Source organism: Takifugu rubripes, chromosome 17, assembly GCF_901000725.2.
Source record: "Takifugu rubripes chromosome 17, fTakRub1.2, whole genome shotgun sequence".
NCBI lineage: Eukaryota > Metazoa > Chordata > Actinopteri > Tetraodontiformes > Tetraodontidae > Takifugu > Takifugu rubripes.
In genome coordinates, this window is record NC_042301.1 from 11,223,114 (window position 1) to 11,235,192 (window position 12,079).

General features: G+C 46.6%; 1 protein-coding gene across 1 annotated transcript; it reads right to left on the minus strand.

Annotated features, from left to right (window-relative positions):
- Positions 1 to 899: 899 nt before the first annotated feature.
- LOC115253226 (neuropeptide Y receptor type 2-like) lies at positions 900 to 6,422 on the minus strand. Its single transcript, XM_029850551.1, has 3 exons — positions 6,172 to 6,422; positions 4,553 to 5,859; positions 900 to 2,494 (listed from the first exon to the last, which is right to left on the minus strand). Exons 2-3 carry the CDS (start codon positions 5,413 to 5,415, stop codon positions 1,537 to 1,539), a joined length of 1,821 nt encoding a protein of 606 aa, XP_029706411.1. The 5' UTR covers positions 5,416 to 5,859; positions 6,172 to 6,422; the 3' UTR covers positions 900 to 1,536.
- Between the last annotated feature and the right edge of the window lie 5,657 nt (positions 6,423 to 12,079).

The window sequence follows — 12,079 nt, forward strand, 5'->3', positions numbered from 1 at the left end:
GAGCTGGAGAAGATGGAATTACTCTACTAATCCACTCCTTTTTCCCTCTTTCTGTCCACGACATTTGCATTTGAACATACAGGGAGGACTGCAGATGAGCATCTCCACGTGCTTCAGAAGCATGCTCAAACACTCCGTGCCAGCAGGTGGCGCTATCGTAAGAGATTTGCAAACACTCAAAGAAATAAGAGAGGTTAAAGCAGCCTGTTGCTTCTATGCTTTGGATTGGAACATCGAAATGATTAGGGCTGACCTTGAGTCTCAGCAATGCCAGCTGTTTGACTGTCACTTGCTAGCAAACATGATAGTGCATGCGACTTCCAAATGCTGGGTTAAAACATTCTTGTGTAAATATAAATTGGGCTGCATGTTGGTTCTGTTCTCTATTTCTACAGTTTTCTACATTCAGGTTCAGTTGAATCGGATCAAAACTGCCAGAGTCGCCGATAGCTCCAACTAAAACTGTCTAGCAGTGGTGGGCAAGTCCAATCCTCGAGGGCTAGTGCCGTGCCGTATTTTCTATCCTACAGGCACACAACGCTTCACCTGGGGTTCCGCCTTTGCGGATTGGACTTGCCCATCAGGGGAGGGCAAATCCAGTCCTTGAGGGTTAGATTCAAGCTGGCTTTTCTGTTTAACCAGGCAGAAGGTAAGGTAAATGGAACTCCATCGTCTACCTGGCTTGATTGTAGCCCTCGAGGACTGGATTTGCCCACCCCTGCTCTAGAGGGAAGAATCAGGGGCGGAAGTTTCTGTAAAACTTAACCTGATCTTGTTCAGTCTCTTTTTCATGGAGGTTTCAATGTCCTCAAGAACCAAAAAAAAAAGTGTTTACCAAGTGTAGGAGACACACAGAGTTTGGCGTAAGAATTCTATTGCTACAGAGAAGGTTGTTCATTTGTGTAACTGCTTTAATTTTAGGTTTTCATGACCACCAAAAAAACAACACGTTATTAAAGAACACATCAAGCTGTTAGCAGGGCATTCGGACCCCCTGTAAATTTTTTGTAAACAAACCCTGCTTGTTTTGAGTTTAGGCTAAACGCACCCATTAGCAACATGTGCAACATAAAGCCATTTACTGGATTTCGAGTTTTCTTTGCTGCTTCATATACATACATACAACAAACATTCCCTGATAAGTACCTGCGACTATAAACGCACCATCATTGCCCACATTATTCTGAAAAAGCCAGAACAAAAGGAAAATGAAGAATTTGACAAAGTGACCGAGTTGTCGGTTCAGTGTCTTAAATCGCTCTGTGGGAACAATAACCGGCCCTCTAACCTGGGGAGAAGCAATGTTCACCCCCCACAGGGGCCCACTCCATCAATGCCCCCACCATCTGTCTTGGAAAACCCGATCTTATTGCCGTTCTGGCTCATTTCCATCGCAGCGAGGGAATATCACAAGGACAAAGTCAGACCAGGCCACTTTGGTCCTGGGAAATTTAAAAAAAACATATGAGTCTGCTGGCTGTGAGGATTTCAGGTTCTTCACGCCACATGAAGGATGTGCTGGTTTGTGTGCCGCTCTCACAGGCTGGTCATATCTGTTCCTTCCTTCTGGTCTCCTACCAGTGAAGCTGCTTGTGATGTTTTATTTCTGCTCTGCCCAGAGTAACAGCGAGCATTTTTCCCTACGGTAATGATGTCTTTCTTATCAGCTGTCAGACCATATATCCTGTCCCCTGAATGCCTCCTTAAAGGCAACATGTTCATTTCAACCGATTTGACTCCTAAAAGTACAAAAGTTCTGGTATTGTCATTCACAGAGTGTCTTCTAGTGGGTGGGGCTCGCTTGCCGGACTGGACCGTGCGGAGCTGGCAGGAGAATAAGGTACCGTCACCAACATTGGGACTGAACTGGCACCAGTCGGAGATGCTGTGGTCAGACCCAGAAGGCCCCACCTTCTGCCCCAGCACCTGACCGCTCGCGAGCCTCAGGAGCCCGGGGACCGTGACCATGGACGTGGACGCAGCGGCAGCGGAGATGTGATGGTGCTTGGCAGGAGTCACTTTGCTGTCCGCGATCACGGCGACTGGAGCAGCTGAGGTGGAAAAAGAGGAGGTGCCAAACAGAGCCGCCACTTTCTGGTAGTACCGCATCCGGATCACCTTCGCCGAGCGGTACAGGTCCCCTATGAAGCAGTAACAAATGGGGTTGAGGCTGGAGTTCGTCAGGCCGAGCCACTGCGCAAAAGGTCGGGTCTGCACGAGCCACGGCTGCGGGATCTGCTCGTGATCGATCCACAGGTCGGCCAGGTACAGAGGCAACCAGGAAACGGCAAACAGCACCACCAGGCACACCACCATCTTGGCGATTTTCTGCCGCATCTTGAGGCGGGAGACGTGAAGAGCCTGGCTGCGGGGGTCGAGATCGGCGAAGGTGGATTTCTTTCCACCCCAAAGCCTCCTGCCGGTCAGGAAGCCGATGGTGAGGTTGAAGCTCACTGGTAGGCAGTAGAGCATAACAAAGAGCAGCACGTTATATCTGTGGAAACAGAAAATGTGGCCTGGTTACGTCCTCCAAACACAACTTCACTCAGGACTTTATTCCTCAACTACATCCTCTCTCCTTATTACTCTTTTATCGATTCATAATAGAATCAGGAGGCGAATTGTGTAATAAATAGTCGTCCAAGCTCAGCAATCAGTGCGGCATGTGCATCTTATTAATGTTTTCCCAGCAATCGATGCAGCAACCAGCGTCTAGCTACTCTGCAGCCCCTGATGCTCAGGGCTGATTTCCTGCTTAGTTTTTGTGGACTGTCTCCTAAAAGGCGACCTAAATCAGTCGACCTTGAAGCGACCTAAAGAAGAGCAATAACATCACGTGCAGCGCGGCGTGCAGGCAGAAGTAAACACGGCCGCCACCTCTTTGCGACGAGATGCGCAATGAGGCGTGAAAATGGGACGAAAAATGGATGCTGTGAAAATGGACCTGCCGGACCTGCGTGTGACGTTTTTTTTTTTTTGATCCGGTCTGAATCACAAACAGGTCAGCACAAACTGGATTCTGTATGGAGGGGCCACGATCATAAACCTGTTACAGAACATACGATCTGATGGATTCTCTGGTGAATCGAGCCCGACGCAGACAGTGATTGCATCTACGGTGAAGCAATAATGGCGCCATCAGTCACCTCTCAGAGTCCTCTCAGGATAGAAATCCAAGCACAAACCTTCAAGACGTGATATTATTGTACGCCGTTACTGTAGATCCTTGTGATTCATCTGTTAAGATGGCTCGCTCTATATTCATAGACTCAAGGTAATAAAATTGGAATGATGCTGTAACATAAAACAAACAAGTGTCTTTTGCCTAAATCTGATGTGCACTTTCAGTTTATACTTTCATATTTGGGGGGGAGCTGCAAACATCTTTTATATCATCCATCTATAGAATGTAGAAAACAGTGTAAACAGTCGAAAAGGCCGACTGTAAGCTCGGTTTAGGTAAGTGCAAACAGTTGGAATGCCATAAAAAACAGGTTTCACTTGTAAATGGATATTTGTTTGGGATTTATAGCAAATCCGCCGCATCCACCATCTGACTGCAAGTCGTCTGTAGCTGCTCGTGTCCGTCAATGACTGCTGGGAGCTAACGGGCCGTGCGTGAGCTACGTCTGTTCCTGATGAAGAGAGGATATGCCGCCCGCATTTTTATGCTGCTGAAGAAAATCAGTGCTTTGCTGGATTTATTGGTATTTTAAGAGAGTCCCTGTTGCTGTTTGTACAGATGAGCTCAAAATCTGCCCACAGGCAAAAGAGCTCCAGTCAAACAGGAGGAAGAGTTCGAACAGAGGGGTGGAACAGTCAAAAATAGACATGTGTGTGCTAAAACAGACCCTAGCCACTAGGGGGCGCCGCTGCAGGAAGCTTGGATGAGGGGTTGTTGAGCGTTTCACCCAGAATCTTCATTAGTTAAGTGCATTTCTTAAGTTCTAAAAAGGTTTTAAACATCAACGGACCTGGCCACGGCAGAAATTACAAAATCTGGCAGACCATGGATGAAATCCTGGCTGAGAAAATGCACAACGTGCGGTTCTCCAGGCCATCAGCTGTCTTTGCCATTGCAGGTAGCCTGAAAGCGACCTATGAGTCTGATAGCGTGAACCCAGACGGCTCTGCTTCCATCTCGATCCGAAGCAGAAAAACAACCTCCCTGATGTCACACAATCAGATAAATAATCAGATATCTGGCCACACTCCTCCGATCCCCGGGGAAGACTCAGACCCAGAACGGCTTCAAATCATTCACAGTGCCAGCCTGCAGGTTCTACAAAAAACCAACGAGACGAGCGGTGGCCGCTGCAGTTTGAATTAGCTAATTATTCTGGGATGTAGCGGTGTTGAGAGCAGAATTAAGGGGATGACGGGTAGACGTGTAGGCAAACACTTCATAATTCATTGCAGTCTTTTTCCTTTCTCCTTCTGCCTATTTATGTTTGGAGTGTTTGGGCTTTATAATCATGGATTATATGAGGGTTCCAAAAGTCCTGAAGAAGAAAGCAGATTAATGATGTCACACATTGTAGGAAGCGCCTACCCCTGTTTAAGGCGGTTCTGAGGCCACTCCTCCCGACAAACCAAAATGGCGAACGTCCCAAAGCTGATCTCTTGTCTCCGGTTCATCACTGCAATAGGTGCACACATGATGGAAGACACCATCCACACCACCACCACAGTGACCAGGATTCGCCGGCGGGTAAACATGGAGCGAGCTCTCAGCGGCGATCGAACGCTGTAGTAGCGATTCACACTGATCACCGTCAACGTTAGCACACTAGCGGAGACTGATACAGCCTGCGTGAACGGCACCGCCCGGCACAAGAGGTCGCCATACACCCAGGTGGTGTAGATCTGGTTCCCCAGAGTGATGGGCATGCACACGCACACCACAGCCAGGTCACACACCGCCAGGTTCACAAGGAGGTTGCGCGTGGCACTGACGGAGGCTAGTCGACGGCTGCGCCTGTTGGTGAGCACACGAAGGGACATTAGGTTCCCGACAAATCCCAGAATAAAGGATATAGAGTACATGATGGTCAGAGCGATCGTGCTGGGCTCGTGAAGAGTCCAGAGGAGCATGGCCCCAATGCCTGCCAAGTCATTTGGAGAAACGGTAGAGAGGGATAGTGGAGAAGAGGCAGGGGACTGCAAATGGAACGTGAAGGCAGGTGGTTGTTGGAAAGTCAGGGTGGAGGTGACCAAAGGGGAGGAGATGAGGGAAGAGGGCAGAAGAGAAGGTAGAGGCTGGTTCAGGGAGCCAGTGGGCGAGCTGAAGGTGGAGGGCAGCATCACGGAGCTCTGGAAGCTGTGGTTGAGCCTCAGCTCGGCGTGGTCATTCTGCTGCAGCGGGGAGAAGCTGGCATCAGCTAAGCTCCGGTCCGACAGCTGGGACAGATCCATGCTCTATTCCCAGAGGCAGCAGTGACGATGGGTGAGAAGGTCTCTGGACTGTAACCTTTACTGCACCGGATACCTTTGGTCCTCATCAAAACCCATTCCCGATCCCAGAAAAAAAAAGATTAAAAGCCACAAACTCTGGAAGTCTTTAGCAAAAGCAACACGTTAGGCTCCATGTTCTATCCTTGCGGTCTCCACCTCTGCGCTAAAGTGTGTATACATCAGGGTTGCTCTTCTTCTGGCACATCCCATGAGTCAGCGAGATAATGACGTTGATCAACCTCTTCATGCAACATGGATCTCGTTAGTGCTCCTGGGAGGGACCGCCTATCCGATTATCCACCAGCAGCATTTAACAGACTTTTCCACCTCCAGGGAGAGAAACTAATGCAGACCTTCCTCAACTGTCATCACACCTTCGGTCCTATCGTGGGGGTGCAATTAGCTCTGTTTAAAGAAACACAGTTGACAGATAACATCAGCGAAATCTCTCCCGGGAACAACTGGATCGCAGTTCAGCATTAAAAAAGGTGAGAACTGATTTTCACACTCCAAATTTAAACGTTAAGCAGTTCACGAATCAGACAGTGTTGCTCTGAGCAAAAATAAAAATCAAATCTCATATTTACACGCTACAGAGAGTCATTTGCACCTTTAAAAGCCAAAACACCAAAGATTTACTGTTAAAAAGGAGCAAAGGAAACTTAACAGATCTGACACTCACTGGATAATAAGCTAATGGAGTCATTGTTTACTGACCGTCTCTTTAGTGCTGAAAGGTTGAACATGTTGGTGCTGATCAGCCAAATAAAAAACAGGGGGAAAAAGATGGTGAGGGAGTCAAAGTTGCTTCCAAAACGCCTTTTAAGCGGTTTCAGGGTGTCGTCCATCCACCTTTGTGGGATCTGATGCCGCGGGAGGCTCTTCTGTGTGTCTGTCAGCTTTTCTTTGACTGTAACGCTCCGCAGATGTCTCTGCTCCTGGGAGCGTCGAGAGGATCCACTGCTGCCACTGCAGGACTGGATATTATAGAGGGAGGGGGGCAGAGAGGGAGCGAGAGAGAGAGAGAGAGAAAAAGAGAGAGAGAGGAGCACGCTCAACCACTCACTACCTATACATGTCGCTCATATAACCCGCAATCAATCAAAACACATCTTTTATTGATATACATCACCTTTCCGGAACGAATTCATTGGAAATAAACAATTTTGTCCTCTTCTGATTGATAGCAAGACTGAATGAGGATTCTGTCTGAGTCACTGAAGCTTTTTTTTCCTGACAAGATGCTCTTACAAATAACTCCAATAAAGGCTTCTTTCCCTTTGCTTCAGAGCATCACAGATACAGCTCGACATACAAAAGTGCAGATACTTGTCTTGAAAAGTTGGGGCTGCTTTAGCCTGATCAACTAAAACATACGTCAGCGATGTTTTCTCTAGAATATTCACCTCTGTTTGCTCACTTCTGCTGCTGTGCTATGCTAAAAGGTAAATGGTCGCCTAAAGAGAGGTGCTGAATTCAAGTTTGCAAAAATTAGGTGGGCCAGACAGGCTGTACCGTATCCACCTAAAGCCTGGTGCAAATTTTAGCCAGCTGAAAATGTGATTTGATTATGTGTACTTTTCAAGCCAGTTAGCCCACTTCTGAGATAATGTTTGCCTGCACCAGTTCGACCAGTGTCTGTACTGAGCTTTCATTTGATTTGAGATGAGTGATTAACAGCATACATGCAGATCGGAGCAAGTAATTAATCTTTGGCCGCTGAGTATAATTTGTCAGGGAAGAAAAATTCATCAGGTAATAATTAAAGCTTAGCAGTATAACCTGCAGAATAGGATAGAAATTATGTTTGAATTATTCAGATGGAATGAAATAATTGGCACGGGCACCAGCACTGACCTCATAGGTCTCCCTGGAAATGTAGAAATTAAAATGTAAAGGAATTCCCAACTAATAACCCAACAACATGATAATCCGGATCACTATGTCCCAGCTGGATCCCAGTGAATGAATAATTCCCTGTCATCAAGCATTGTGATCAGATCGATTTGTGCACACCTCGTCATCCTCTCCCGGTGGATGTCAGGTTTAGAGACCGCATCGCTTGTCCGCTGATTAGGAGTGACTTCATGGCCGAAGGCGATGTGGACAGTTCTCACATTTAATGTGGGCAAAGCCAAGCAGCACATTATCTCCAGCCTCACAGATGATATATTTAACCTCAAAACCATGTTTTTAAATACATGTGGGGAAATATGGTGTTAGCATGAATAATCAACACAAAAACAAGTCTAATTAGTCATACCTGAGACCAGCTAGCCCAGGTCAAAAGGTTAAATGCAGAAGCTCCGCCCACTTCTGCCTTAGCCTTTACACTGCCACCTGCTGGGCAGTCCCTGCCAGACACTTTATCAGCAACACCCAAAAAAAGAGATGTTCTGACTCAGCTCCGGATGTTCAATATTTACCATTCAAGGCGGTTTCTCTCGACCTCTAATCCCCAGGTGGACCTCAGGGGCCACGATCATCAAGACGCTAATATCAGCCAGGAGATTGGAATCCAGGATCAGCAAATCCTCTGACAGGGTCTGTTTGTTTCTTTTTTACTTAACTCATGAGAACCGCCTGAGGAAGCCTAACGGACAAACTCATCACTACCGCTGAAGTGCGATCAAGCCGACATCGGCTGATGAGTTTGGGTGGAGATGATTGGTCCTCAATGCATTCAGTTGTCAGAATAAACTAGTTCCTTCAGTCCCCTGAGGATCATACCGGCGTGTGGAAGGAATAAAACATAAGGAATCGACACAGATGCCAGTGTTGAATGCTCTGCATGTGTGTGTGTGTGTGTGTGTGTGTGTGTGTGTGTGTGTGGTTTCTCTCTGAAAGGGCAGCAGCAGCAGTATTCAGCGCCTCATGGAGCCTTTAGAGAGCCCTATAGCTCGCTGTGACACACGTTAAAGTCTCACCTGAGAGAAACGTCCGGGCTCATTATTCCTCAGTGACGTTATATAAATAGAAGAACCACTCACTTCTGCTCTTTTGTTTTTATGCGGTTCTGATGAGTATTTCACAGGCACGACTCCAGCCTACCTGTTTAATGGCCTTAGGCCTTCTGAGACTTCTGGCACTGCACCCAGAATTATTTACGCTCATAAAAATGGAAAGAGGCTCTAAAAAAACAGGTTCGGCACTGAAACATTCGAGCTAGATAAAGTGCCCACTGTGAGAGTGTGTTCTGACTTCAGATTCTTTGCACGGTTTCTTTTAAACTTCTGGAATGAGGCCTTGGTGACAGCACAAAAGACCCTCTGCTTTGGTATTGTCATTATTTCCTGATGAATCATTTGCTCAGAAAATGTGACATTTGCTCAGACAAAAGTCTGACGTATGTTTGCTTTTGTGTTTGTCTCAGTGGACATTCTGTCGCTGCGAAGGGGACGAATGAAACAACACGGGGCAGCAGCCGGAGGGAAACTGTCCTCTGAGGTGCCCGTGATTGACGGGAGAGACGCACGCGTCCTCCCAGAGGGCTCAAAGACGCCGTCCGCCATGCAAACAAGCTGCCAAACCCTCACAGATGCCGTACGCGCTGGAATGCAGGTCATGGACAAGTTAAACGGGAGGACAAACTGTCCCCTCGGCCCAGATAAATGCATGTTTGATCATACTTGGACACTTTATTGATTGTATTATGACCTTAACTCTTTTAAGCCAGTGCGTCCCTCCAGTCCTGCAGCAGCTTCACTGGCTCCCAGTATACTTCCACATCGATTTTAGCATCTCGCTGTATACATCCACAACCCCCATCCATACCTGCCAGCCCCTCCTGCACCCCTGAGGTCCCTGCGCAACCCCCCCCGGAACCAAATCCGCCTGAAATCTGCCTGCTAAAAGCCCATCTGTTCCGGATTTTAACTTGATGAAATCTATAAGAACCGACAAGTTGCTGGAAACAGCAGCAGCCCTGATACAAACTGTCTGGGTTTGGTTGTTTTCGGTAAAAACACAACGTTCACTTGATGGATGGAGGATAAATGGGAACTTTATCGATCTGTATGTCCGAACGCTGCATCTGCACCGCTGTCTCCATGTCTCCAACGCTCTGAGCTCATGCTGACACACAGACAGACATATTTCAATACGTAAAATGATTCTGAGGGATTCATTCGACAATTTTTCTTTTTTTCTTTCTTTTTTTTTTGAAATCTTATTTCATGGCTCATTAAGAAGCAATTCTGCCACCTTGAATGAGGCGAGCCTCGTCTGCTGACGGACCCATGCAGGAATGAGGAATACTTGAGAACAAGTCTCAGAACAGCATCGCAGTTATTAACATGTTACAGGATAAATAAGGGGGCGGGGCTAAGCACGCTTGATTGGCAGCCAGAGGATGGTCGCTTCTTGTGCAGTAGCAACACGCTAGTGCAAATGGTCAATGATTTCAATCTGCAGTTTGCTTCTTATCTCCATTTGTTCTTGGTGTAAATCAAATATTTAGGAGCCAATTTTTTCATTATTTTGGTTTCATACTCTGTGCGACACCAGGATGAAGCAGCTCGTAAAGCTAATGCTATCTGGGGAACACCATTTGGTCAGTGTTTGGTGGTCCAGGACCTTATGACTACGAAATATCCTATTAAGACTTTAGATTTATATGGAAACTGAAAGAGTGGTCAGTGAAGAAGAGACCTTATATAGTCAGAATTTCGACAAAGTTAGACAGAAACGTACCTTTTCATCAGTCTCAGTCCGGATGACGCTATGATAAAAAAGAATAGTTTTAACGGGAAAGAACCTTAAATCAAGCAAATGGGAGTGGTGGTCAGCGGGATCACATGGTGTCAAGGGTGCTTGATGCACGTTGGTCATCAATGAATTGGTTGGGAGTCACTCTCAGACACTTCTGGACCCACTACTACAGATAACTGACACCTTACATGCTGATGTAATCTATGATGCCTGAAGGTGCGTCTTTGAGGCCATAATGATCACGTGATCTCTGAATTACATCGACCGCTGTTCCAAGCTCGTTTCTCCTTCCAGATTCTCAGCAGGTTGGTAATCAAACTTTTGGTGTTCACTGATTAAAACAATGATGGGATGCAACGGCAATCAGAGTCTACAGCGTGGGAGCAGGGAGAGGTGACAGCCAGTACACGCTCGCTAAATTACACTCGTCGGCAAGCTCGGGTCTACGACCCACATTTATCTGCTCTGCGGGACAGTTGGTTTTACTATTATCGCATCCACCATGCTTCTGCCCATGGGCAGCATTCTCGACCCAGGTGGACCTTGGACGCTTCTCACATGACTGGCGCAGCTCCTGCCACGCGGCCTGCACTTGCTGGTGCTGAGAGTTTGTCCAGAAAGAGCATCGCCCCGACAGGTGTGTTTTTATTCTCACTACTGATCTTTCCACCTTTTGTTTCAGATTGGACTGATCTGGTTGTGGGCGGGGCTTAGCTGCCACCCCATCTTTATCTCCATTGATTTTCCTTTTATTTAAGGCTGGACAAATGCCGTCTGCGTGTTTTCTAAAGCTGCGACGAGGTCACTTGTCTCTCGCTCTCTTTTTCTGTCCTTCTCTTCCTAACATCATATTTCACGCTGTTCTTCCTTTGGGGACAGGAAGTGATTATCATAAACCATTAGAGCATCTCTCTGTGGTAATGCCGGGATCCCTGCTGAAGGCACACATGAATCATGCCCCCCCAACCCTCCACCACACACACAAACACACACACATACACGCACACTATGATCTCATTTCTATTATTAATTGAAGCTCTCAAATCGTTTAACGAACCATCAGTATGTGTTTATGTGGACGATCAATTCCAGGAGGCATTGATCCTGATCCTGGCGCATGCGCACATACACACACACACACACACACACACACACACAAAAAAAAAACCTTTCTCTCTCATCCTCCTATATGTTCCAATGCTCCACTGCTGTTAGGTTGATGTAGGTGTTATTTTCTTTTTCATTTGAATGGATGATGTTTTCTTTGTGCTGAATTTTCTCGATCTTTAAAAAAAAAACTTGTTTCCTTTTATTCTCATCTCATCTGGTTCCACGAACTGACAGATGCCTTCAACAAGCTAGGTTCTGCGTTTGGGTCAGGTCTCACCGATGCTTGTTCTTAAGTATTTATACCATTTATGAATTATAAAATAGATGAGCCATCATGCACACTGACAACTATTGGTACCACTGGCCTGGTTTCCAGGAGAATATGAATAAAATCTGTTGAAAGTGTGCAAAAAAGCACTGAAAAAGGCACCTTTTCAGTGGAGAATTTCACCAGAAGATGGGAGCACTGCTGACACTGGCTGTGGAGTGGACATGGAGGACAAATTTCTGCTGGAATTATCTTCATCTTGGGTCTATTTGCACAACTGAAGCCATGATAAAAACGTGTTTGTGCAGCTGAATGGCTGCTTAATGAAAGTCTGATGAACAGGGTCGGGATAAACAAGGTCGGGAGCAGCCATGAGAGATGCCTCGTGAGATGCAAAATAGACTCTCGGCTGTTCTATAGTCTGTTGTGAACATGAAGGAGTCCTGACCTAAGGGTTTCGAAATGTTTCATAAAGCTCCAAGCACCTAATATCAATATCTGTCATGTTTCCTTGAATATTTATGACCCGGCCGCAGA

Excerpts from the sequence above, each read along its gene's own strand:
- LOC115253226 (XM_029850551.1), bottom strand. The coding sequence starts at position 5,415 with ATGGATCTGTCCCAGCTGTCGGACCGGAGCTTAGCTGATGCCAGCTTC. Across the intron at positions 2,495-4,552 it reads CAGAACCGCCTTAAACAGGG|ATATAACGTGCTGCTCTTTG; the intron begins GTAGGCGCTTCC and ends CTGTTTCCACAG.